The following is a 27,519-nucleotide window of genomic DNA, read 5'->3' as shown; positions in this document are numbered from 1 at the left end:
AGACAGAAGAAGAAAAAAAAAGGTTGCAAGTGATTTTAAAGTTTGTGTATTTTATATGTTTTAAGGTTTTCATTTTATACCTGTCCTTCCCATCGGATGGAATATGGCATAAACCAGAGTCATAATTAATATTTAAATGTGATTAAAGACTGGACAGCTTAGAAAATAATTCTCATGGTACCGTCTTGTTCAGGTTTTGTTGGTTTAAACAAGAGTAAAAGTTTCACAAACATGACCCTTTAGAAGAATATATTAGAAAGTGAAAGAAAAAAAACAGAGAAGAATGGTATACCTTAAAGCTATTGCCTAGGTCACTGTTTTCTAAGTGTCTAAAGTTATCTGTTGCTGCGGACAATATCCCTAAAACTCAGTGGACTAAAACAAGGCCCGTTTCATATCTCTGAACCATGTGGAATCAGGGTGGTCCTCCTCCCATTTGGCATCCAGGAGGGTCACTGAGAACTAGCTAGAGTCAGGGCTGCTGTGGAGGGTCCACGGCAGTGTCCCTCCTGGGCCTGGGTGGGGGTGGCTGAAAGCTGGGCTCCGCTGAGCTCCTCCCCTCCACGAGGTCTCCAGCAGGGGGTGGTCAGCAGCCTAGGGCTCCAGAGGCCAGGGTGGACATGGCCAGTCTCCTTGTGGGTTGTCAACCTTGCTCTTGTGATTGTGTCCTTATCCCACTCACGCTGGTGCTTACTTCCTATGTTCCCTGCTCCATGTTCTGTAAAGCCTTGTCCTAAGCAGGTAAATGGCAGCAGGACACATTTGACTTGCTGACTGTCTTTTCCTGCTAAACATTAGATATGTAACTAATTCAAGTTTCCTTAATGAGTCTCTTGAAATCATCTCATACGCCACACTTCATGAAACACTGATTAACAGGACTGACTTCTGCACTGCTCCATGTCTTGTAGATAGAAGGTGGATGGTTCCATGTCCTCTTATTTACATGTAGGCAGGTTGTGCTCCCTCCTGTGTGTGGTTGAGTTTGTGTGATCTTTTCACTCAGTGGCTTGCTGCTAATGATGTGATGACATTTTCTCATTAGGTATGGAAGATAAAGGTGACCCAAGCAGTGCGGAGGCACCTGAGACTATCAAACCTACAAGGAAAGGCTTCAGCCAAACCCGGGGATTTGGAAGAACCACTGTTGCTAAGCGAGAGGGTGCGGGAGACATGGAGGCAGGCTCGCTGGGGCAGCAGCCCCTGCAGCAGCACAGCCTGGCCCTGGGACGCACTGGGAGGCAGCCACAGCGCACCGAGCGGGTGGAGGAATTCCTTACAGCAGCTCAGCACCAAGGAAGACAGAATGTTCCTGTCTCCCTTGCGGATTCCAGTGAGCCAACGTCTTGTCCAGTCCCAGATGTTGAAACTGCCTTGGAAGGGAGCGTAGGAAGTACCTCTGAGATGAAAAGTGGTCCCCACTCTGGTTCCTTGAGTGTACAAGAGCGACCTGCCTCTTCTGGAAAGGCCACAGGAGGAGAGGACAAGGAGGACACCTCTGACAATGACAGTGATGGCCTGACTTTGAAGGAGCTTCAGAATCGCCTTTGGAGAAAGTGAGAGCAAGAGCCACCTGACAGGCCCTTGAAAGGCATCCAGAATCACCTGAGAAAGAAGCATCGGGAGGAGAATCCCACAGAAACTGTGCATGTCAAGGCAGGCACTACTGTCGAGAATGCTCTGCCCAGCAAGCAAGAGCCAGAGACTGTCCAGAGGGTTGTGTCCCAGTCAGTGACCGATGACCAAGAGAGTCAGCTGGAGAGGGCAGCAGCTCAGCAAGTTAAAGGCGAAGAGAGGAGGGACTCGGGCAATCCTAAACCTGAATGTGAGCTGCACGACCCCAACACCCTGGACCACATGTGTCTCCAGCCTCGTAACAACAGGTGGGTCATGGGAGGACAGGGATGGGCTGCCCCAGCTTTAAAAGAAATCCGTGTGGTGAAAATAGTGTTTATATTCGTTTTGATTTTAAATGTTACAAAGCTAGGCTGGATGAATAATTTGTTCATTCAAAAAATACGAATACATCATTATCAAAAAAGGAATGAAAGGCCTGCCTAGAGCCACCCCTCCCCTGTGGTAGCCACTGGACATGTGGCTGTTTACAGTCAAAGTGATGAGCATGGGAGGAGTTGAGAATCCCCTGCCCCCACCCAGCCATGTGCAGCCAGTGGCTGCCGAGTAGACCACACGTGGTCTCAGTAATCTGTCAGAGAGTGCTCCCCTAGACTGTTCCTTGGGAGACAGCAGAGGGCCAGGTGCACACTGGTTGAACCCCAGTGTGGACCTGGGGGCAGCTCAGAGTCTTCGCTAGACTTTGGTGTTAAGGAATCTCTGTTGGCTTGTTGGTGGGACAAAGGCATCACTGCTGTTTTGAGGAGGTGTATACTGAAGTAGTTGGGGTACAATGCCTTGAAACCCTATAGCTCACTCCAGCCAAAAAAGGATAAAAATGACTTACTTGCATGTTAATAAAATCAAGAGAGGGACATATGCATCTTCTTCATTCTGTTCTCTGTACATTTCTCTATATTGGTATTTTCTAAGCAATAAAATGTTAAAACTAATTGGACTTCTTAATTTGTCAAAAAGTGAGTGTTTGTCCCTCATGTCCCATTCCTAATATCACTGTTTTATGATTTCAGGTTTATGAGTTGCTGTGACCGATGTGAAGAACGGTTTCGTGGCGATTGTGGGAGCGCTTCTCAGGCTCGAGGAAGGCTTTTGGAAAGGAACAGGGAAGATTATATCTGCCCAAACTGCACCGTTCTGCAAGTGCAGGATGAGACTAATGTAGAAACCACAAATCATCGGGAAACTAAATTTAGACCTGGAGATGCTGATGACACAGATTTTACAAGTACAGGAACAGTGGAGCAAAAATCTAGTGAAGACCGAAAGATAAAGAGGAGAGTTGAGAAAGCTGCAAATCCAAGCAGAAAGAAAAAACTCAAGCTTTGCCAGCCTGTGAGTATTTTGCCTACCGAGGTAAATATTAAGGGGTTGACCTTATGGATTCCAGACTTGCTATTGGTAGAAATATCAAAGCTAGAAAAGTTTGTCTTGGAATAAGCTAATTTTTACCAGGACAGCTGCTGCATGTGGAGTGGGGTCTCAGGAGCTCTGCCCCCGTCTCCTGCCCACACCATCTGTACCTACCTCGTCTGCTGTTGTGCACTTAATTCTTAACAATCACTTTTATTTCCATGTTCTTGATGTTACTTACGTATTTTATGTGTATCAGCAGCATTCTTTGTCAATTGCTTAAGTGCATGTGCCCCCCTATGTGCCCACATGCACCTTCTCAAGCTGCCTTGTGGTTCTTGTGCCAACTCAGTGTGGGAAACCCTGAGTGGTGGTGGTGCCTGTATCAGTCCGACCCTCACTACTTCTTGTCCTCAGTGTATCACTTCTCTGTCTTGCGGCTCTTTCCTTGACTTTCCTTCCCACCTGGTTTTTATGCCCCTCTGGGGCTGTGATTGTTTATCATTTTTCCTACATATGTCAGCTTCTGCTGTTGAGAGCTGTCATGCTGTCATAATCTCCATTCCAGTGCCCACGAGGGGGTGTGACTCAGAGCATGTTTCCTTTGGGCCTTTCTGAGTCCCTGGCCCACCCCTACCCTGGCAGCTTGTCTTCTAACAGAGGCCAACTGAGCAGGAAGCTTTGAGGTTGCTGTGTCTCTGCCTTATGAACACTCTTGCACTGTGTTAGCTGGAAGGTGGAAGTGGAGGGACTGAGCCATTTGAATAAGGACTGAACCATGAAAGTATTAAGAGGGACTAAATGGAAATATGACATTACTGTCACAATCATCAAGAAAAATTAATAGGAAAATTATCTATTTCGTGTCATTATTGTCAATGTCTTTGACTTAAGCCTATATAAAATTGTATTCTCAGTAAAATAGATTCTATGGAGGAAAAATAACTATGTTAATAATTTAATTTGAGAAATAAGTTTTCACTTAAGTACACTTGAGGGACGCATTCATGTGTATTTAGTCTTGACCATCAAAACAGATGCAACCAAGTGTACTTCTTGTGCTGTGTTAGGTTTCTGTCACTACCACAAACTTAGCTTAGAACAACACATATTTATGGTCTCAGTTTCGGTACCTCTCAAGCCTGAGCATGGATTAGCTGGACCCTCTGCTCAGAGTCTTAACAGGACTGCAGTCACTCATCAGAGGCTCAGCAGGGGAAAGATCCCCTTCCAGAAGTGCAGAAGCCCTCATGTTGTTCAGTATATAAGTATGTCCCATGCAATTTTTGTGGCATACTTATGAAATGTTTTTTGTTTATGTGAAGTTCAGATTTAGTTGTGTGTCCTGTATATTATCTGGCAGCCTTACTCAGATCCTAACCTTGGTTGTCCCTCTCAACACAGGGCAGCTTATTTCACAATCAGTAATATGGAGTCTCCTCTCAAGAAAAGGCCAGTTTTTCTTAAGGGATTTTGCCTGATGAAGTCAGGCCCTTTCTGGTCACCTCATTTGGGGCCTTGATTACATCTCTGCACATTTGCCCTATAGCAGAAGCTGCTTGTGGATATGAAATCTCATCATGTCCACGGACCTTGCTCACACTCAAGGGTGAGGGAATTATATAGAGGACATGTACCAGGGGCCGGAGTCCTGAGGGTCACCTCATAGTTCTGCCCACCACAGATGGTGTGAAGGAGAGTTAAAATGTGAATGCCTTGCCTCAGTGAAATACATTCATGTAGTTTGAATACATAAAATAAGGTTTTATTCATATTAAAAATACTGTTGGTATCTCTTCATTAAAAACCGTGATTTTGGGCCGAGCCCGTGGCGCTCTTGGTAGAGTGCTGGGCTGGGAGCGCGGCGACGCTCCCGCCGCGGGTTCGGATCCTATATAGGACGGACCGGTGCACTCACTGGCTGAGTGCCGGTCATGAAAAAACGACAAAAAAAAAAAAAAAAAAAAAAAAACCGTGATTTTACATCGTGATTTTACACAGCACTTTAATGCTGAAATTGGCCAGCGCACTGTCTGAAGCTCCCTGTTTTGCTCTGCAGGTGGTAGAGGCTCCGGGCACCTCCAGGTGTACCCACCCTGGGTGCTCCAGTGTGGCGCAGCCCAACCTGGCTTACTGCAGCAAGGACAGTATTCTTACACATGCTGAAGTTACTATGAAATGCCTAAGTTCAGGCAAAGAACAGAAGCCAAAATCTAAGGAGAAGATCAAGATGAAGCCAGAAAAGCTCCAACTTCCACAGTATGGTGTTCAGGTAAGCTGGCTAAGACCAGCCAATTGAACAATTGGAGCAAAATTTGTGTAAAAGTGTTTTCTCCCTGAGACTTGTTTTTTTAAATTTATCTGTAGAATGTAGGGGACAGCAGGTACAGATGTACTGCAGATAGTAGCACCTTTACTTTTGTCTTCCACCTTTTCCATGTATTTGTTTTTTTATTACCCATTAGCTGAAATTCAGTCATGTAAATGCAGTAAAGCAAAGGCAGGTAACTCACTGCTGCCTGGAGAACATAAGACTTCAGGACACTGGCAGCACTCTTGAAAAAAGAGTTGGCAGTCACCCGATGGAGTTTGTATAGAGAGTAGACACACAGGGCAGTTGGGAGGGAGGTGAGCTCTGGACAAGGCTACGTTCTTCATTGGAGACCTCACTCACAAGATTGTTTGTTTATTATTTTTATTTATTTTTTAATAGACTTTACTTTTTGAGCAGTTTTAGGTTCACAGCAATATTGAGCAGGAAGTACAGTGATTTCCCACGTATACCCCTGACCCACACATGTGTAGCCTGTGCCATTATCAACATTGCCCAACAAAGTGGTACATTTGTTACAATTAATGAAACAGATTTTCACATCATTATCATCCAAAGACCATAGTTTACATTAGAGTTCACACTTTTTTGCGTATTCTGTGGGTGTGGACAGATGTTTAATGATATGTATCTACCATGGTACTGTTGCAGACTTTCATTGCCCTAAAATCCTCTCTGCTCTGCCTATTCATCCATTCCCCCTCCATAACCTCTGATCTTTTTACTGTCTCCATAGCTTACCTGTTTTTATTTACTTATTTACTTGTTTTTTATTTTAGTTTTTTGCTAAACTAGAAATTTATTTAATACAAATGTGAATATTAGTGAAAAAGAAAGATCTCAAATCAACAATTATCTTTGCACCTTGGGAAACTAGAAAATGAACAAACTAAGCCCAGACCTAGCAAAGAATGTAAATAATAAAAATTAGAGCATAGAAAATGAAACAGAAAATAGAAAAAATGGGAAAATCAATGAAACTAAATGTTGGTACTTTGATGAAATCCACAAAACTGGCAAACCGTTATCTAGATGGACTAAGAAAGACTCAAATAACTAAAATCATAACCAAAAGGTGTCGTTAAAATCAAATTTACAGAAATCAAGAGGGTTATAAGAGTATACTATGAATAATGGTTGGTCCACAAATTAGATCGTTAGATGAAATGAATTAATCCCTAGAAACACAGCACCTACTAAAACTGAATTTTGAAAGAAACAGTTTGAACGGAACTATAACTAGTAAGATGAGTGATTACCATTTTTTGGATTGCTGCTGTAGGACTCCCTGGAGGATTTCTTACAGGGCTGGTGACGTGGTGGTAAACTCCCCCAGTTTTTGTCTGGAAAATACACTATTTCTCTCTCATTTCTGAGGGATAGCCTTGCTACATATGGTATGCTTGGCTGGCAGTTTATTTCTTTCAGTATTTTCAATATGTCATCCCACTTCCTTCTGTCCCACAGAGTTACTGTTGAAAAGTCTGCTGTTAGTCTGATAAGGGCTCCCTATAAGGTGACTTGATGCTTTTCTTCTGCTTCTTTTAAAATTTTCTCTTTATCTTTGAGCTTTGCCAGTTTGACTATTGTGTGTCTTGGAGAGGATTATTGTGGTGAATCTGTGTGGGGATCTTTGAGCTTCCTGGGTCTGAAGGTCCATGTCTCTCCCTGTTCCTGGGAAGTTTTCCATTATTATTTCACTGGATAGGTTTTCCATGCCTTTTCATTTCTCCTCTTCTTGAACACCCTTGATTTGAATTTTTGTGTGTTTAAGGTTGCCTGCTAGCTTTCCTTTTTTAAAACATTTTTTTTCTTTTCTTTTTTTCCTTTCTTTCTTTCTTTCTTTTTTTTTTTTTTTTTTCCTGCCTGGGTAATTTTAAAAAGTATGTCTTCAAGATGGAAAATTATTTCTTCTGCTTGTTCTGTCCTGCTGCTTAAGGCTATATTGGTTGTATTATTTTGTTGAGTGAATCTTAGTTCCATGAGTTCTCTTCATTCTTTTATAAGGTATTAATCTCTTTGTAAACTTCCTTCCTTATATCCTAGATTTTTTTCTCATTCCATTTTGCTGTGAGTCTTTTCTTATCTCAGTGAGTTCCTTTAAGATTGTTGCTTGGAATTCCCTTTCAGTCCTTGAAAGGACTTATTGCTGTATAGGGTCTGGTATATCAGAATTACTGTATTCTTTTGGTGGTGTCATTTTCTTGGACTTTCTTATTTCTAGTATCTCTATGTTGATGTCTGGTCATCTGGTAGAGAATAGTTGCTTCTTCTGTTACTCTGGAGTGGGCTTTAAAGAGAGGGATGTACTCTTCTTTTTCCAGACTCCACTGGTGGCTTTCCTTGTGTCAATGCAGTTGAGGGTCTGTTGGGCTGCCTGCATGACAGCTGTGCTACTGTGGTGGTCTTGAGCTGCTTTTGCAGCAGCCATGGCTGTGGTGGTGGCTGTGGTGGCCCACCCACTTGGAAGTGGTGTTTTGGTGTGCTTCATGCCTGCTTCCAGGCAGGAGATGCTGCCCTCAGTTCATGCCAAGGACTCTGGGCATGGCCTGCTTCCGGCTAGAGGAGACTGCCCTTGGCTTGTGCCAAGATTGTCCTGTTTTGGTACTCTGTGGAATTTGGGGAGAATTCAGGGATGGCTGGAAATCACAGGTTCTTGTCCAGGCCTGTCCTGGGGCTCAGGTTGACATTACATTTATGACAAGCAAAGCATTAACTAGCACTGTTTGGAGAGTCTTCTTGATGATTTTCAAATGCTTACGTAACTTTTAGGTGACTTAATTTTTAAAGTTGGTAGTTTTGAATCATAGAACTGACAAAGAAGTGGCTGCTGCTGCACCCAGGAGGAGAATGGCAGCACCAAGCGTGCCCTGGGCGTGGCAGAGGATAAAGAAAAATCATTTGTGCTCTTCTTGCATCCTGTGTCACTGCTCTCATACCTCAGCAAGGATCCCTCTGTGTCAGGGATCTTCTTGTCGCTCAAAAAGTTGGAATCCTGAATAAGAGGTGCGAGTGCTAAGGGTTGGCTGGATGTGCAAGGGTAGTCAGACTGCTGCTGAGCGAATGTGGTGTGCAGACTCAGGGTGGATGACCCAAAGAAGAAATAGGATTATGACTTTTCTTTCTCAGTGAAATGAAGTGGAGGTGTACTTTCTGGCCTTCTTAATGATTGTGGTTTTAGTGATTATCCAGGGAGGCATTAAAAGCTCTTCTCTGCACAAGAGACCAGCTCCAGAAAAAAGTGAAGGCACAGTGAAGAAGGTGGTGGTGGCTTTTTCTAAGAGCAAATCCCTCAGGAAGGAGACAGCCTGTGAAAGCAGCATGCCATCCTGGCCAAGCAACCAGAATTACAGTGCAGTAAAGCTGGAAAAGACTTCCACTGTCTTGTCATCACTGTTGTGCAAACGTATGTATCACCTGGGGGCTGGCCTCCTGAACCCCTCCCACTCTTTCCAGATAGCCGCTTCCTGAGCCTGTCCAGGACTGGGGGTTCCAGTTGTGTTTTAATGTTGATGATAAACAGTGGCTACACCATCAGGGCTGGAAACTAATGTCCATGTCCAAGATACCACCTGACACTGAAAATCTATCTCTAGTCTGTTAGGACTTCCAGTCAGTGTTTTCCAAAAAGCTGTACAAACCTCATTACTAAATGTTTCATCTTGATGATTAAGTTTTTTAACCTGTTTTTATTATTGGGCTCTGATAAGTATTTGTATTGTCTTCAGCAAAATCTGAATAGACTGCCCAGCGTTTAAAATTCCTCATTGTCCAGACATTAGTTAATCTTCTTACAACCCATATAAAACTTTAGTTTTCACACATGATCTGCTCTCAGCACATAAAATCAGCCCCTTTTTTTATATGCTGTGGGAACCTCTGCAAATTAGTGTTGCATCTGATGTTCAACTTAGGTATGCTTTTCAGGAGTTAAGTTTATTTCTGACTGGACAGGTGGGAGTTTTTTCATGTCCTACTCATATACCGCACGCCCACATAACGTGCATTTGAATTTGGAAGAGCATTTACTGCTGCTCTGTAGATCCCACAGTGTTGTGCTCGCACACATGGAGCTGCAGGGTGTCCTCACTGAAGGGAAAGTGCTGAGAATTCTAAGCATGAGTGGCTCCCTAGTATTAAATGTCATATCCTGGCACACATTTCAAATTAATGAAATGAAGTTATTTCAGATAAATCCATGAAAACTCCAGATTAGATCATGCAGCTTTAGATCTTGTTTCTCAGACTAATGCTGCACAGTTAAATTATAGAAATTTAAATTAGACTTATCAGATACATTTTTTTAAATTTAATTTAATTTAATTTTATTTTTTATTTTTATATCAGATACATTTTATTCTATTATAAAACTATGCTCAAATCAGTTATTTATGTCATTCATGGTGCATTTTTTGCCTTTTAAAACACCAAAAATGTTAAATAGCCCTAGATTTCAGGATTATAAATGTGTTCTGTGTTTTCCTCTTGTTTGCCTTTTAATACATCACACACACACACACACACACACACCCACCCACCCACCCACCCACCCACCCACCCCCGTTTTGGTTATGTAAACGCATAAGACCTAAGAAATGGAGTCCCAAGTAAATTGAGTTAACCAATTACTGTATTATAACGAATCTCCATACACCTTAGCTTGTTTGAGCTGAGAATTTCATGCTAGCAAATAGCACATCTAATATGTTCATTAAGTTACAGCATGTTTACACAGCTGATGAGCAGATGTAAAAATAAGCATCACCTTTCTGTGAATGGGTTGGGAGCAGTCACCTTTTAATACTCTGGTAAAATGCTTTAACTGAGTTGGTTATAGCCACTTAACAGTAAAGGAAAGAAAACCCGGGGGGTATAAATAACCACGGGAGAGATAATTTGGGTGATTCATTTTAGTTCAGTTAGTTTTCCTCTGTGTCGACCAGAATTGGAGAGCTGACCCTGAGACTCCAAGTGTGGGGGTTGAGGAGACTGTGCATTGGAGAAAGGAAAAGATGAAGAAATAATTTGCCCTAATCTCAATCTTATCTCCTACCTCACTCAACTTTTGATGGGGGACAGGGATGGATGGAAGCCCAGATCAGTGAGGCTAATTTCTGTACTCATAGGTTTTCTCCTTTGGCCTTTCCCACTTCTTCCATCAGCTCTTCACTGATGCTGATACGGCTGATTAACCTTCCCAGCACATCTCTACATCTCAAAATTGAAATGGATGGATATCCAAAACTTATAAGTACCGCGCGCTAACCGATTGCGCCACTGGAGCTTCTGGATATCCAAAACTTATAAGGGACATTTGAGCTACTTGCTTCTGATCATTTTCTGTTTCCCCAGAAATTTCATCTTTCCAAAAGATGGTTGGGAGAAGAGTAGGGTCATGGGTAAAATAATCTAAATTCAATGTGCCTCTACCTCTCTCTCCCACCAGACATCTCTTGGACTTTGTGGTAGCAGGGCACATCCTCTGAGTCCTGACAGGTACAGCGGGAGGGGGCAGCATGAACACAGACCATCGTAACTCTGCACCCCATGAAGACCCTTCCTTTGCCTCCCTGGTTGGCTGTGGAGATGTCTTCAGGTGGTGGAGGTCTTGAGGCTGATACCGGGTCCACTTCCAGTCTGTGTGACTGTGTACATTGTGAGAAGTCCTGTGGCATAGAGCTGAGCATCGCTGCTGCTTGTGGAGGTGACTGTGACGACATCCAGTGTGCTTCCATGTGGCTGGTGCTGCCCTCAGGGTGTGGGCACAGGTACAGCTTCTCAGTGACCTGGGCCTTGCTGTGCAGGAAGCTCTCTGCTGCTGCTTTAAGGAGGTGTGCTGCCAGTTAAAGTATCCTTCACGTTCTCAAGGTGATGGGATTAACATGCAAATGTTTCTCTGATTTTTCGTAAATTGATTTTGGGGGATTTCTATGTAATTTCTTTAGTTTACAGGCACAATTTTTATTTTAGTGCTCCCCAAGAGAATGATGTTTCCCTTTTGTTTTTATATCTGTTTGCTTCCATATTGCTTCTCTTTGTTTCCACTGTTTACCCCCCATTAGTCAAGGCATGAAATGGGCTGAAATTTTGTTTCTAAAGTATTCCTCATTTATTGCAGTTTTGAAATGGAAGTGTCTACAGGCACAATTCCCAGTATTTTGGACTCCTAAAGGCTTGTTAAGTAATTTAAAACACTTGGGATATGAACAGATTTTAACTAGAAAACAGATTTCCACAGTTTAATTCTAGCTGTGGGAGTTGAAATGGAAAACTTGAATAACCTGCAGACCTAAACCCAGATAATTGCTTGTGCATGTTCCCCATCTCAAAGCCTTGTCCTCCTGCTCATGTGTGTGTGCCACACAGGTGGCCAGACACAGGGTGAAATGGATCCGGGAGAACAGGTGTCCTCAAGGATAAATTGTGGCATGGGCTCCAGAAGCACATTGCAGTGAGATCATAAGGAGCAAATTTCCTGTAATAGAACAAACATGTGGAAGAATACTAGAACCCAAGGATGTTTTGTAGAAATTTAAAGCTGGTGGTGGAGGGCGTGTCTGTATTTTAAAAGTTGCATAAGCCTTTTTTTTTTCTGTCTGTCCCAGGGTTGTCAGTGACAAATAAATGAGGCTGGGAGTAACCAGACATTGTACATGTAAACCAACATTCCCCTCCCAATTTGAAGAAATACCAAAATTTGTACTGATAAAGGATTTACCTTGACAGCTGGTTTTTAATGTTATCCACATAGCTGGAATTTTCTTGAAAGACAATAATGACATTCTTTTTGTATTTAAAGTGTCTTACTTTAAAAAACATTGTTATTAGCATATTCATTATTACAAATCATGATTTTTCTTTATGCCCTTTACCTGACCCATCATGCCCCCAATTCCCTCCCTCCATCCATCCCCCCATCTCTAGTAACCATTGGTTTCTTCTGTCCTTCTGAAAGTTCAAGGAATTGTTGTAGTCTGTTCTGTTTCTTTGTTACTTTGTTTCTTAGTACCTAGTTATAAGTGAGAGCATGTGGTATTTATCTTTCCTTGTCTGGCTTATTTCACACATCATAATTTTCTCCAGACTCATCCAGGTTGTTGCAAATGGCAGAATTTCATTCTTTTTTATAGCTGAGTAGTATTCCATTGTGTACATGTATCACATTTTCCTTATCCAGTCATCTGTCGACGGGCACGGATGTTGGTTCTATATTTTGGCTATTGTAAATAGAGCTGCAGTGAGCCTGGGAGTGCAGGTGTCCCTTCGATATGATGATTTCCATTTCCTTGGGTATATACCCAGTAGTGGGACTGCTGGGTCATATGGTAGTGCTGTCTGTATTTGAGGAAACTTCTTTACTGTTTTCCATAGTGGCTGTGCTAATTTACAGTCCCACCAACATTGTAGAAGAGTTCTCCTTTCCCTGTATTCTCAGTAGCATTTGTTATTAATGGTCTTTTTAATAATGGCCAGTCTAACTGGCATGAGATGATATCTCAGTGTGGTTTTGATTTGCATTTCTCTGATGACTAGTGATGCTGAACACTTTTTCATGTACTGTTGGCTATTTGTGTGTCTTTGAAAAATGTCTATTCATCTCATTTGCCCAGTTTTAAATTGGATTACTTGATTTCTTACTGTATAGCTGTTTGAATTCTGTGTATATTCAGGATATTAAGCCCTTGGCAGATGTAGAGTTTGCAGATATTTTCTCCCATTTTTTAGGTTGACTTTCTGCTCTGTTGATTGTTTCCTTTGCTGTGCAGAAGCTTCTTGGTTTGATATTAGCTCACTTGTTTATTGTTTATATTGTTGCTTGTGGCTTTGGGGGTCTTATTCATAAAGCCTTTGCCCCTTCCTACTTCCTGGAGTGTGTCCCCTATGTTTTCCTTTAGCAATTTAAAGGTTTGGGGTTTTTTATTCAGGTCTTTAATCCATTTTGAGTTGATTTTGGCATATGGTGAGATACTGGTCCAGTTTCATCCTTCTTCATATGGATGTCCAATTTTCCCAGCACGATTTATTTACTGAAGAGGCTGTCTTTTCCACAGTGTCTTTTCTTGTTGACTTTGTCAAAGACAGTTGGCTGCAAGTATGTAAAGTTGATCCCCTGGGTTTTCTCTCCTGTCACATAGATCTGAGTGTCTGTTTCTATGACATTACCGTTGTTTGAGCTTTGTAATATAATTTGAAACTGGGTAGTGTTATGCCTCCAGCTTTTTTTTTTTTTTTTTTCTTTTTAAGCTCAAAATTGCTTTGGCTATTTATTCAGGATCTTTTTTTATTCCATATGAATGTTAGCATTGCCTTTTCTATTTCTGTGAAAAAGTTGCTGATATTTTGATGGAGATTGCATTGAATCTGTAGATTGCTTTGGGTAGAATGGACAGTTTCACAATGTTAATTCTTCCCATCCAAGAGCCTGGAGTGTCGTTCCACTTTTTATGTGTCCTCTTTAGTTTCTTCTAGGTGTATTTTGTAGTTCTCATTGTAGAGATCTTTCACCTCCTTGGTTAAATTGATTCCTAGGTATTTCATTTTTTTGGTGACTATTGTAAATGGGCTTGCTTTCTTGATTTCTTTTTCTGCTAGTTCATTATTGGAGGATACAAATGCTACTGATTTGTGGGTGTTGATTTTGTACCCTGCAACATTATCAAAATTGTTAGTCAACTGTAAGAGTTTTTGGTAGTGTGTAAGTTTCCTATGTGTGAGGTCACGTCATCTGCACACAGGGACAGTTTGACTTCATCCTTTCCAATGTGGATGCTCTTTATTTCTTTCTCTTGCTTGACTGTTCTGGTTACTACTTTCAATACTATGTTAAAGAGGTATGGTGGAGTGTGCAAACCTATGGTTTGTCTATTTTATTTATCTTCTCAAAAAACAACTTTATGATTCATTGATCCTTTGTATCATTTTGGGAGTCTCCATTTCATTTAATTAACTGTCCTGATGCTAATTATTTCTTTCTCTCTTGTACTTTTATGATTGGATTGTTGTTATTTTTCTGGTTCTTTGAGGTGTAGTGTTAGGTCATTTTTGTGAAGTGTTTCCATTCTTTTTGATGTAAGCACTTATTGCAATATACTGCCTTCTTACTATTGCTTTTGCAGTATCCCACAGGTTGTGGTATGATGCATTGTTTTCATTAGTTTCAAGCAATTTTTTGATTTTTTAAAAAATTTCTTCTTGAAAAAATAAAAAATAAAAAAAAATAAAAATTTCTTCTTGGACCCATAGGTCATTCAAGAGTCTGTTGTTTAGTTTTCATGCACTTGAATAGTTTCCAGAAATTTGCTTGTTATTGATTTCCAGTCTTAGTCAATTGTTGGTCAGAAAAGATACTAGGAATGATGTCAGTTTTTTAAAGTTTGCTGAAACCTGTTTTGTGACCTAACATGTGGTCTGTCCTGGAGAATGTTCCATGTACTGATGAGAAAAATGTGTATTCTCTAGTTGTTGGATGAAATGTTCTGTAGATGTCTGCCAGGTCCAATTGGTCTAAGGCTCAGTATCAGCCCTGTGTTTCTTTGTTGGTTGGTGGCCTGGAAGATCTGTCCAATGCTGAGAGAGGGGTATTCAGGTCGCCTCATATTATTGTGTTAGGGTCTATCTCTTTTTTTAGATCTATGAGTGTTTGCTTTACATCTTGGTGCTCCAGTGTTGGTTGCATATATACTTATGATTATTAATGTCTTCTAACTGGAAAGATCTCTTTATCATTATATAATTACCTTCTTTGTCTGTTTTTATGGATTTTGGTTTGAAGTCTGTTTTATCTGATAGAAGAACAGCCACTCCTGCTCAGTTTTTGTTTCCATTTGCGTGGTATATCTTTTTCCACCCCATCACTTTTAGTCTGTGTCTTTATAGGTGAGGTGGGTCTCTTGAAAACAGCATATGGTTGGGTGTAGCTTCCTTAGACAATCAGTCAATCTGTGTCTTCTTAATGGGGAGTTTGGCCCATTTGCATTTATGGCTGTTATTGGTAACTATTGCTTTATTGCCTGCCATTATATTGCTTTTCATTTAGATGTTTTCAATATTGTTTTTTCCTTTCTTCCTCTTTTATTTTTCACCCTCAATGTTAGTTAGACTTTTCAGGTAACACGATTCAACTTCTTTCTCTTTCTTGTTAGCATTTTGGTTTTAATGGTGGGTTTTGGTCTTTCTTGTAAATCCATGAGAGTGATTATCATTTTTGAGTTTCTGGATGCAGGACTCCTTCGAGAATTTCTTGCAGGGCCTGTCATGTGGTAGTGAACTCCCATAATTTTTGTTTGTCTTGGAAATACACTATTTCTCCCTCATTTCTGAAGGAAAACCTTGTTGGATGAAGAATTCCTGACTGGCAGTTTTTCCTTTTAGTATTTTGAATATATCATCTTACTTTCTTCTGGCCTTTAAAGTTTCAGTTGAGAAGTCTGCTGTTAGTCTGATGGGAACTCCTTTATAGGTGACTTGACACTCTTCTCTTGCTGCTTCTAGAATTCTCTCTGTCTTTAAATTTTGCCAGTTTGACTATAACATGGCTTAGAGAGGATCTTTTTGGATTGCATCTGTCTGGGGATCTTCGGGCTTCCTGGATCTGATGGTCGGCATCTCTCTCTGTGCCTGGGAAGCTTTCTGTCATTACTTTCTTGGTTAGGTTTATAATGATTTTTCCTTTCTCTTCCCCTTCTGGAATACCCATGGTTTGGATGTTTGTGCACTTGAAGTTTTCTATTAGCTCTCTTAAATTTTCATTTTAAATACCCCCCCCTTTTTTGTCTGCCTGGGTTATTTCAAAAAGACCATCTTCTGTGTCTGAAATTGTTTCTTCTGCTTGCTCTCGCCTGCTGCTCAAGCTTCCTGTTCTGTTTTTTATTTCACTGAATGAATCCTTCCTTTCTAGTTTTGTTACGTTCTTTTCAAAAGTATTAATCTCTTTGTAAATTTCCTCCTTCATAACCTGGATATTTTTTCTTTCATTGTGTTCTCTAATTGATTCTTCTCTTATTTCTCTGAGTTTTGTTGATCAGTGCTTGGAATTCCTTTCCAGACATCTCAAGGTTTTCCTGCTTGATGGAGGCTGTTACTTGAGAATTACCATATCCCTTTGGTGGTGTCTGATAGGACATCTGATAGGACACTTGTTTCTTCTATTACTCTGGAGGGGGCTATGAGGGAAGAGACTTCGTCCTCTGTTTGTAGGCTGTGGTGGTGACTCTTGTATCAGTGCAGTTGGGTGCATGTTGAGCTGCCTTGCCTCCTTTTGGGTCAATGTGCGTGGCCCCTCTGGGGTTCTGGTGGGCCTGCAGCTGCAGAGGAGTTTGGCTTGCAGGATCCTGCACTCACCTGGGTGCTGGCTCAGTTGGTATGTGGAGGCCCCCCCAGGGCTCTTGGATGTGTGCGTGGGCCTGCAGCTGCATTAAGGAAGTGTTTTACTTTTCATAAATTAAAGAAGTAGCCTACTGTTGAGAAAATTAGATCAGGGAAAGGTTTCACATCTCTGTAAACTTGAACCTGCTGGGTGTGATCCCGTCAGCACTATCCTGTGGCATCCTTCAGTCTGTCCCTTACCTGTTCCCTTTGTTCTTGTTCATCAGCCACTTGGGGAAGTTGGGTGAGGGGTAGAATTTCCAGCCAGGCCACTCAGTAAATTCGCCTGCTCTTCAGTAACCTTCTTAGAGCCTTTTAGAGCTACAGATCTACTCTAATACACCCTAAAGGTTAGCACTCTAGGAAAGTCCCTTCGATGGCATTATCAGTGTCAGAGATTGCAAAGGTCTCCTCTGAAGAAACCTGCTACAGTTCCTCTGGTATAGTGCACAAGCTACAGATACATTTGCATAAAGTTGTAAACTATTTAATATTTGTTTGTTATACATCAACACTAACATAGTTATAGTCTTAGCTTTGGGGAATTAGAGAAGTAAATTTAGGAAATTTTGCTACTTTTATCTACTTAAATGAAAGTTGAGGCAACTTTTACTCGATGCAAACCTGGAAGTGTTCAGTGAGAAGAACACACGATAACTGGCCACACATCCTGCACTGTGATTTGCACAGTGCCTTCAGCTCTGGGGTTCTGTGCATATGGCCCTCTGGGACAGGGGGAGTGTAAATGGACTATTTTAACATGCTTCTGCCTTGCCGGTTTAAGTAGTAAACAATTTAGGCACCAAAAAAAGATAGATGTTTGTTAAAATTTAACCTTATTAATGTGAACAGTGCTTGTTTCTGGCTCGGAAAATCTGGACAAATAGCAGCTCTGCTCCCAAATGAGCCATGGCTTTGACAGCCAGGCACATAGCTGCACAGCTGGGAGGTGACCCGCACTGCAATTGAGAGCAAAATCCCCTCATGATATGAAATTCACTTGAAAACGTTCAAGCATATTGAGGGAAGCAAAAGCAAAACATTTTCTTTTGCTACTGGCATCTTGATTTTTCACACCAGGAAAAATCTTGATGTTGAAGAAACAGTTGAGATGGGAAATGACATTGTGCATGTGCCTTACTGAGATCTAAAAATAGAGCAGAATTTACTCACATGCTTTATCCACTGTGTCTCTTCAGAGCCTACGCTTGCAGGTTCATAGAAGAGAAACAGTCCTTACAGCTGTAGCTGATGGTGAGGATTCAGGACACAGTGGGCGTGAGAGAGGGTCTGGAGCCCGACTTCCCTGAATCAGTCACCAGCACTGAGAAAGGGGTGCGTCTCACCTGTTCCTTTGCCTGTGCGGAGCCATCCAGTGTGTGCAGTCACTGGACATGAGTGTCTGTGGGGTTGGTTGGGACTGTGCTGACTTGATCTCTTCCCCGTATTTTTCATCCCTGTCCTGTTGCAACTTCCATGTGGTTTATTGGGCAGATTCTACCCAGAGGAGCGAGCACATTAGCATAATTCCTTTGCTGGAGGCCAGATTATGTCCTCCTGGTTTCTGTGAGTCCTTCTAGTGCCACCCAGTGTCCTGTGATGCTGTATTGCCACAGCCATCCTTGTAGTGAGACAAGACACCTAGTTTCATGCTTTGGGGGAATTAGCCCACTAGGGTGTGCTGCTGCTCCCTGTGCCAAGGGCCTGCTTCATTCTGTAGTCGGCTGGACCCCAAACAACTTATTTCCATTGTAAACAAATGGCCAGGCCCGGCAGCAGCAGTTTCATCCGGGGCCGTGGCCTGGCCATGGGGAGCTGTTCCTCCTGCTGCTAAGGTTTAAGCCAGCTCCCTAAGGTGACACCTTTCCTCCCTACAAGCAGGCCCCACGGGTGCAGATGCTGAAGGAGGCTGTGTGGACAGAATGGCTTCCCTCCTGTCCAGTGGACAGATGTGAGGGGACTAGGTGGCACACTTATGACCATGACACAGTCAGTGCTGCCAGGATGACATCACTGCTGACCAGCAGAGAGCTCGGCAGCTGGCAGGGGTGTCTCATCCCTGAAAGGCGGTGCTGCTGTTTCTCTAGAATAGGTTTTTTTCTGGTTGGTTAAAGAGTTATTCCTTATTCTCCTGTAAATTTATACACAACATAATTCACTAAAAAGTGAACTTGTAAGTTACATTTTAGCTGTGCTCAAAAATGAGTTTCTCTTTTGCTGCCACTCCAGCCGAGCTGACCCAAGTCCAGCACCACCGATGCGGTTGCCACTCACAGTGGGACAGAAGTGCATGCAGGTCCCTGGGGCGGATGCTGGGTAGATCTTTTGGCATGTTTTGAACATTTTCCCTCAAAGTAGAACAGAGACTTAATATGTGTCACAGGAAACCAGCAGGTAAACTGTGGGCAACTGGCCACTGATGTCTCCCAGTTACAGAACATTTTATCAGTAATTTACTTATTCCTATTTATGTACTCTTTAAAGAGTAGGTAAAGGATAATGATGGTTGGTTTTTAAGAGAAGCAGCTAATTTTATAAAATATCATCTTCATAGTTAAGGAAGGCAATTACCTTTTTTAATGTATTACATTAATTTACTATTACTGCTCTTCGGTAATCAGTGACTTTAGTCACATGTCTTGGAAATGTCCCAGAAATAACCTCTTGGTTTTTCCTTGAATGAGGGAGAAAATACATCAACTAGAGCAGTTGTGGAAGTTTTAATCTTTCATGGACATCTCATTTTAAAACCTATGGTCTGGAGAAATGTAGGTAACGTTTCTGAAGTGTACGTGTATTTGTAACCTGAAACAATGTGAACGTTAAATGTCACTAAGGTTTGGTTTCAGGTCATATCACACAGGTTTCCAATGTGCTGTATTCAAGGTGCTTTGTTGAGGTTTCTGGAAATGCCTTAGACCGGTTTTTTAGAGTTATCTAGAAGTATAATGTTAAAATATTCTCAGAAAAATTTCTGTTTATAAAGGCAGTGACTGAACTAGTTTTAGGTCTCGATTTCTATCATGATAGGTTCATTCTTTTCATGACTGCTGGCTGGTCGGCTTCCTGGCTGGTGGATGGTTTCATACAACTGTCTAGGCCAATAGTTGCTTCATGGTGCCCTTGCTCAATGTCAGAGTCCTTTGACATTGTGAATCTAGCACTGCTTCCTTGCTGTGCTTTACATGTTCAGCCCTTCCCTGTCCCCTGCCCATCTTCTCCCGTGGAAAGGGGACTGTGCTGATTTCATCTAATCTAAACTCTGGGAGCCATTCAAGTTAGATGCAGCGAACCTCGCTAGCTAAATCTGAGTTGTTAAAAAATAAATTTCCAAATACTAACATACTGTGATCCCTTAGGTATACAAATTTGATCTGATAAAATAATACACGTAAAAATGTTAAAACAAGGTGTCTAGACAGGAAAAGGTAGTCTTTGTTGTTTTTCCTAGTGTGTCTCTGTTTTCTATTTTGTCAGACACTGCCATTGCTGTATAGTGCACTTCAGTTGAAAACTCAACTCCCAGAGGCATGAAACATTTAGAGGTGTGGCTGTTGTAGCATGTGAGCCACAGTCCCCAGGGGACACAGTGGTCTGTGGAGAGCCTCGACCACTGAGGCTTAGAAATGCTGCCAAGTATGGGGTTCTGTGGGCAGCCACCTGTGGCAAGAGGCAGGCAGGGTGTGTGAGGTTGGAAAGGCTCTAGGAGAGGAAAATATGGGATTTGCCATTTGTGTGAATTACCATTAAAAGGAGGGTTAGGACAAAAAGTATGAAAGAAGTTGGGATTAAAGTTAACTTTAATGCCTGTTAACACTGTCTAATTGTCCTAAGCTTTGGATCCATGTAGTACTGTTGCAAATTTGTAAAACAAAGGAATTTTATTTGTCCTGTAAATTGGGAAAACTGCAGCTCCCAGGTTTTTAGTGAATTGACTGAAAACTGAAGGGATCGCTCGAACATATGTTGAATCCTCTCACTTAGATATTTGGGAGTTTGGAGGCTTGCTGCTGAGCAGATAGGTTGAGAAGAGCCTGTACCTCAACCACTCACCCTGGGAAACCCTCATCCCACAAGGCCCAAGACCACCTGCAGCCCTGTACCTGTTGGCATTTCACGCCTTGTCCCACTACCTGGATTTCTGACATGTGACACGGCTGCCCGAACAAACACCATCCATCAACACGCTATCTGCACTGGAGCCCCTGCCTCCCTGAGGGGTTGCTGTGCTGATCTTTGAGTTCTGGTGGACTATGCAATGGGTTCTTTCCTGGCATGTAAAGGTTCAGGGCTTTTGAGGGTTTTTTTTTTTTTTTTTGAGCTTTTGACTACAATCTTTGTTTGATTTAAAAGCACGAATTTAGTATCTACCACATTAATTCAGTTGTGACTAGAGGGCTGTAAATGGGGACATTTATACAGCAGCATTAGTGTATTGTTGGTTGCCAACTCTTAGTATGGGAACATGACTGACTTTCCCTATGTTGCAAATTCCTGTCACCTTTCCATATGTCATTAATGGCATCACCTCCAAGTGACTTGTCCAATAGGACAATGTGGCATGTGAGACCTCCCTGCCCCCATGCTCAGATGTGGTGGCCACAGAGGTCCACTCGGGGTTGAATGTGCATGTAAGGAGCACTCGTCTGTTTATCCTTCCTGAGAAAACTTATGAAATTCAAGTTTACAAAAAAATTGCACTTGAATTCTTAAGTGCTACCCTAAATCCACGTAGGGTTTTTTTTGTTTGTTTTAGGTAAAATGAAGTGTGTCCTTCAGTTTTAAAGCTCAGCTGAGGAGTAAATTGAGACTTTGACTGTGGAGTTTATTGGGTGAAGTAAGAGCTTTAATATAATAATATAATAAAGCATTTTTCTTTCTGAAGTAAGCCATAGTCACTATCATAAATACTGTTAGTAGCCCTTAATTAAGCTTCTTTTTTGAATTTTAAGATTTTAAAAATTCTTTTTTCTAAATGTATCCTATTCAGTAATGCCTAGTAAGCTCCTGCTAGTTAAGGGTGGGCGTGTTTGAAGCCTGTTCTCCTGTGTCACCTGCACACCTGCGCTCTCTCTCACAGCCAGGAAGGCAGACGGAAGAGCAGAGGAGAAGGCAGCGGTGGCCTCGGCCTCAAAGAGAAAAGCCCGCCTGGGCTGCTTGGTGGGCAAACGACCATCGCCAAGACATCTCGCTCCAAAGATGTCTCCTCTTTTTGCTAATGTGGCAGCAGCCCAACCGGCCATTAAAAAGGCACCCTCTGGCTTCAAGGGCACCATCCCCAAGAAGCCGTGGCTCTTGGCCACCCCATCAGGTGGCACTTCTGCTGTCAGGCAGATGGCGTCTTCCAGACAGTTCCCTGGATCTGCTGCTTTGGTTGGAACCATCGGGAAGCCGGTAGCAACATCTCTTCCTGTGGCCTCTCCAGTCCCAGGACACCTCAGGACCTGGAGCTCTGCCCAGTCACAGCCCAGTTCACAAATTCGGCAGAATATAAGACACTCCTTGAAAGAGATTTTGTGGAAAAGCTGGGCTGTTGTCCTTGGTTTTTATCTGTGTCAGCTCTTCCATGTATAGGGTGATCACTTTGAGATTGCCCCACTGTTTCAAAAATGTAATATGTCTAAATACAAAGGGTTTATGTAGTTTCTTTTCATTCCATTCAGAGTCAGTGACAGTGATGACTTAATCATGACAGAGAAAGAAGTAGGAAACATCACCCTTCATCTGGAGAAGGAAATGTTTAACTTGTTTCAAGTTACAGATATTCGCTACATGAGAAAATACCGCAGCCTCCTGTTCAACCTCAAGGATCCTAAAAATCAGGTGTGTGTGATCTCTGTGTACTGCAATATTCCTGACGCAGAAGGAAACTTGGTGTGTGTTTTCTATTAGCTGAGTTTCACAGTAATACATCAAAGAGCATTTGCAACATTTATATTCTTTCCATGAAAGTTAGAAAGTATTTTTATCCTCTGTGACACTTCTGTATGCCCCATGTACTTGGTGTTATTTGAGGATCTTTCTGTTCCCTGCCTTAAGTGGACTCTTGTCAGTGATCTCAGTGGCTGAAGTTCATCTTTTATTTCACCAGGTTAGCCTCTTCTAAACATTGCAGTGCCAAATTACATGTCCCTCCTTTCATTTGCTCTAAAGTAAAGTACAGATTCTTTAATCTAGAATATGGCTGTGTCCATATTCTGGCTTCAGACAGCCTTTTCTGCCTTATTTTTTTCTCTCTCAGCACTTGAGTGAGCCCGACAATTTGGGCTACTTCACAGTAATAATAAGGAACAGCCCCTCCAGTTCTCACCATTTCGATGGGTGCTGCAGGGCAGCTCAGTCCTCATAGCAGCTGTGGAGTGGGGGTTGTTCTCCTGTGATTGATCAAAATGGAAATGAAGTCTGGAAAGGCTGAGCTGCATACGTGCTACAGCCCCTTACCTCCTGCCTCAAGGGCTCACAGTCTTCTGGTCCTGTGTGTCACTCTCTGAGCTCTTAGCTGTGCAGTAGAACCAGGGTCAGATACTCTGCATCTCATCATGGTTAACAGCCCCCCAGCACAAGTCATTTCTTCCTGTCTATATTCCTAACATTGTATCTTTCTGACCTGTATTCCAAATTATGAACGTGGTTTTGTTTTTCCTGAGGAGGTGAGTTTTATTTTTTAAAGAAGAGTCAGTACAGTGTGTGCCTTGCTTGACTTTGAAACCCATGTTTTCTGGGCCTCCATTTGTTTTCAGCTGGGTGGCCTGGTGCCTGCTCTCAAGGGAGTGTTTGGGGAGGCAGGTGAGGTCGTGCCTCTGCAGGGCTCTGTGCAGCGCAGCCCTCCATTGAAAGCTTCTGTCTTTGTCCTGTGGTCCTTGAACCTCCAGGCAGAGCTTCTTGTGCTGCTTTGTTGTTTCCGTAGCCTCCACATTAACACACACAGATATTGTTTGAATGAATGAATGAAAGATGTTTCTTTATAGGGACTCTTCCTTCGTGTTTTGCGTGGAGAAATCTCTTTGGCAAAACTTGTGAGAATGAAGCCAGAAGAACTTGGATCTAAGGAAATTTCCCTGTGGCGAGAGAAACTGATGAAATCTATGAGTACTGACTTACGATGACTGCTTCAGATACCAGAGACTTAACTTTACCAGAAGTAAATTAATAGACCATTTGCAGGAGTGATGTTCTTTCCTCCTGGAAAACAAGGTGTAGGGCTTGATTGTTGTCTTTTTTATTTTAGGCGATAGAGTCCAGAATTAAATTGTGTAATGAAAACAAAAAGACTGACATTAAAAACAGGAAACCATTCCCAATATAAAAGATTCTACACTCCTGTCAGACTTAGATGTGAGCATTTGGTATTTTCAGGTTTCACAAAAGATAGAGTAAAATTTATCCATTTGAAATGTTTTTAGGTGTCTTTAATTATTGGGCAGGACACTGAGCTTATAACAGATATATATAATTTTATTAATTGTCAAGTACTTGTATCCAGTGATCTTTTTTTTTTTCATCCAGTGGTTCTTAATCACATCAGACTTTTTTCATGTGTGCTGTTAATTTGGAAGTGGCATTGGAAAATAAATTACCTAGTCATTTTTTTTTCTTTGAGGAACAGCAAGATTCAGTACAAGCTGTCCCTGAGAAAAGCCCCCAGCCCCTTCTGGACGTCCGTAGCAGTTTGTTGAAAAACACAACAAGCCAGCATGAGGCGCATCTTTTTAATCTAAATTGTAAAATCTGTACAGGTGAGCATAATTTTGGGATCCCGTTAAACTGGATTTTGCTTAAAATCACTAATCCTTCCAAATGCAATATTAAACCAAAAAAAAAGGGAGGGGGGTTGAATGGATTTCTGGAGTTTATGAAGTTAGCTCCTCTCTTTGCATTGTTGCTTTTGGGTTCTCGTAAGCAATTACCTGCTCATGAGCACGCTGTGGTCTTGGATGTGTCAGATTTCTCACCATGTCTTTCCTCATCTACCTCAGGTCAGATTTCCTCATCAGAAGATGAGCCACCTCTGAAAAAACAGAAATTGTTGGCTTCTGCTAAGAAAGAAGACTTAAAATCCAAGTGTGTCAGCTCTCCATCTGATCCAGTTCCTAACTCAGCTGATGAAGGAATACCAGGAACTCTGCCCAGAAATGCTTCTGAACCAGACCTGGAAAGTGCTTCTCATCCAAACCTGGAGAGAAAGTATTTCCCTGGGCCCCCAGGAGATGTCATTCTTGAGCTCTCCCCAGTGGAAGGCCGTGGGGATGCAGTGGTCACCACTGTCACTATGTCCAGCTGGGACTCCAGGACTGCTCCAAGTGGATCATGCACAGTGACAGCCTCCATACCAGCCCAGCCAGACAGTGCCCATGTGGTAGAAACCAAACAAGACACACTGATGCCTGCTTTGACTTCTTTGGCGGTGCCCAGGTTAATACTGGCTAAGCCGTCCTCATCCCCTGACCCAGGACACTTGTCAGTTCCATCAGAGAATATCAGGTGTGTATTTTAGATATAGTCTGAAAGAGCCAATGAAGTTTTCTTTTGAACTAATGAATGGAAAGGCAATTGTTGATTTCAACTCTGAGTTTTACTCAGAAATACAATTCAGTTTGTTTTTCTCTTACCAAAATGTCTATTTATATCATTATGATTAAAGCATTTATTGGCAAAAGTAAGCTACCAAAACTTGTAGGAATTCACTTTTACTTTTAAACACACAGTCTTCATTGTTTTGAAATTCTCATTGTACAAGAGAGATTTCCTTATTTTTCCTGGTTTTGTTTTACAGTGTCTCAGAGTCACGTTCCTCTCCAGAAGGAGATATGACCTGCTTTTTATCTCAACTCAGCACCATTTGGAAAGGATTTATTAACATGAAAAGTGTAGCAAAATTTGTCACTAAGGCATATCCTGTCTCTGGGTGTTCTGATTATCTCAGTGAGGTTAGTACCAAAAGTATATGTGTGTGTGCTTTTGTGTATGTGTCTTTCACAGGAGTTCCTCTACTACAGGCAGACATGTGACACTCTTAGACTGGCTGCCTGGGCACTTAAATACCTCCAAAGGCAAGATAATGGTTGCCACAGTGGGTCAGCCGGTCATGCAGTTTGCACAGAACAGAAATTTGAGCAGTTGGGCAGCCCAGTGATCTGTTTAGCAGTGATCTTTTTAGCAAGGGCATTTACCACACGTGTGTGCCCAGCCACCAGCATGGCCAGGCGTCTGTAACCTGCATAGTGTGGGTGGCAGGTGTAACCCCCTGACAGGTCTTTCATTTTTCAAAGTTAACAAAGATGGCACTAGAATTTATGACCTTAGGAAGGAGTGGCAAGTCAGTTATCCTGGTAATAACTGAATCATTACTGTATGTGTGTGTGTGTGTTCACAAAAGATAACGTAAAAAGGTTGGGCAGCAGTTTCTAAACAATCCTGTTTGTCAGAAGGTTATTATACCACCTTTGGGTTTGGGAGCTTGTAATCCTGGATGGTAGTTCACCAGTCAGTATTTACTACAGTTATCACCATTTTCCTTGGAATTGTTGTTTTCTTGAATTTTGGGTTGTTTGGTGCCTTCATGTTACTGCAGTAGTCTCTTTTTGAACACTAGAGTTTCACAGGTGATTTACTCAAAGTACTTTTTATTTAGGACTTGCCCAACACAATTCACATCGGTGGGAGGATCGCACCGAAGATGGTTTGGGATTATGTTGGTGAACTCAAGTCTTCTGTGTCTAAGGTATCCGCTTATAGTATGGTCTCTGCAACAATGGAACATAGAGCTTATTTAAACATCTTTTTTAACGTTTCATTTTGATGGTTCACATTTGAAATGTCAGACTGCAACTTACTAGATACTTTCAGGTGAATGTTAAAGTAAGTTTATATAGTTACATTCCTGTGTGATGGTGTGTTTGAGAAATACGGTGATAGAAGGGTTTTTTTTCCTTTACTGTAATCATATGATTACATTTTAGTAAAAAAATGTAAAAACTTTATTTCCTCATTTTTATTTTTATTTTTTTATGATTGAAGGAGTACAGTGGGAATTTGGAGGTGATCTGGCAAAAGGCACCGAGCCTGGGCTCTTGAATGGGTTTTGGTTTTCTGGGAACCCCTGAGGTTTAGCTACAGCTGCGTGTGTCTGTATGTACAGTTTTCCATCAGATTCCCAAGAGGGTTTAGACCCTGTGCCTAGTTTAACCCTCCCATGTGGAGACACACAGGGAATGGCTGCAGATTGTGCAGCTGCTCACCGTGCCCACAGTCGCTGTGCATTCGGGAAAGCTTACTTTGCTCCAGACGCAGCTAAGCCTACACCTTACATGGCCTGTGCCTCTCACAGGACAGTTCTCTGAAATCAAGGCTGTGAGTGGAAGTCATTTTAAAGAGTCTCCTGCTGAAACCAAGTTTTGAGTCAGGAAGTCGGATGCTTGATTGTGAGTTTCTTTTACTACTTCATTATCTCATTGTTACAAATGTTGGACAATAAGGCTATGAAAGTCAAAATCAGAATTGCTAAAATCTCCCATTTCAGGCTGTACTTTTGAGGTTTGGGTACAAATTTTAAAGCAGATGCTTTCCTCGCATGGCCACAGGTGAAGGCTTTCCCCTGTCCTCTGTTTGCATGGTAGGAGCTCTGTCTGATCCGCTTTCACCCCCTGACAGAGGAAGAAGAGGTTGCCTACGTTTCTCTCTACTCCTACTTGAGCAGTCGTGGCCGTTTTGGTGTTGTACCTAATAAGACCAGGCACATCAAGAACCTCTACCTCATCCCACTGGGTGCTAAGGACCCTATTCCATATGCACTCTTGCCCTTTGAGGGACCAGGTAAGCACCAACTTTCTGGGTGGTGA

At 42.1% G+C, this 27,519-nt stretch overlaps 1 protein-coding gene across 1 annotated transcript; it reads left to right on the top strand.

Moving 5' to 3' along the window:
- Window positions 1–1,047: 1,047 nt before the first annotated feature.
- On the top strand, window positions 1,048–27,519 carry LOC134375062 (death-inducer obliterator 1-like). The gene is given in 14 exon segments (XM_063093207.1): window positions 1,048–1,883; window positions 2,646–2,967; window positions 5,045–5,257; window positions 8,510–8,723; window positions 21,762–22,213; window positions 22,325–22,504; window positions 23,650–23,770; window positions 23,917–23,960; window positions 23,963–24,016; window positions 24,282–24,417; window positions 24,658–25,162; window positions 25,455–25,608; window positions 26,313–26,402; window positions 27,298–27,519. Coding segments are annotated over 14 exon segments (3,543 nt in total).

Source organism: Cynocephalus volans, chromosome 4, assembly GCF_027409185.1.
Source record: "Cynocephalus volans isolate mCynVol1 chromosome 4, mCynVol1.pri, whole genome shotgun sequence".
In the NCBI taxonomy this organism is placed as follows: Eukaryota; Metazoa; Chordata; class Mammalia; order Dermoptera; family Cynocephalidae; genus Cynocephalus; species Cynocephalus volans.
This window is presented reverse-complemented; position numbering and strand designations above follow the sequence as displayed.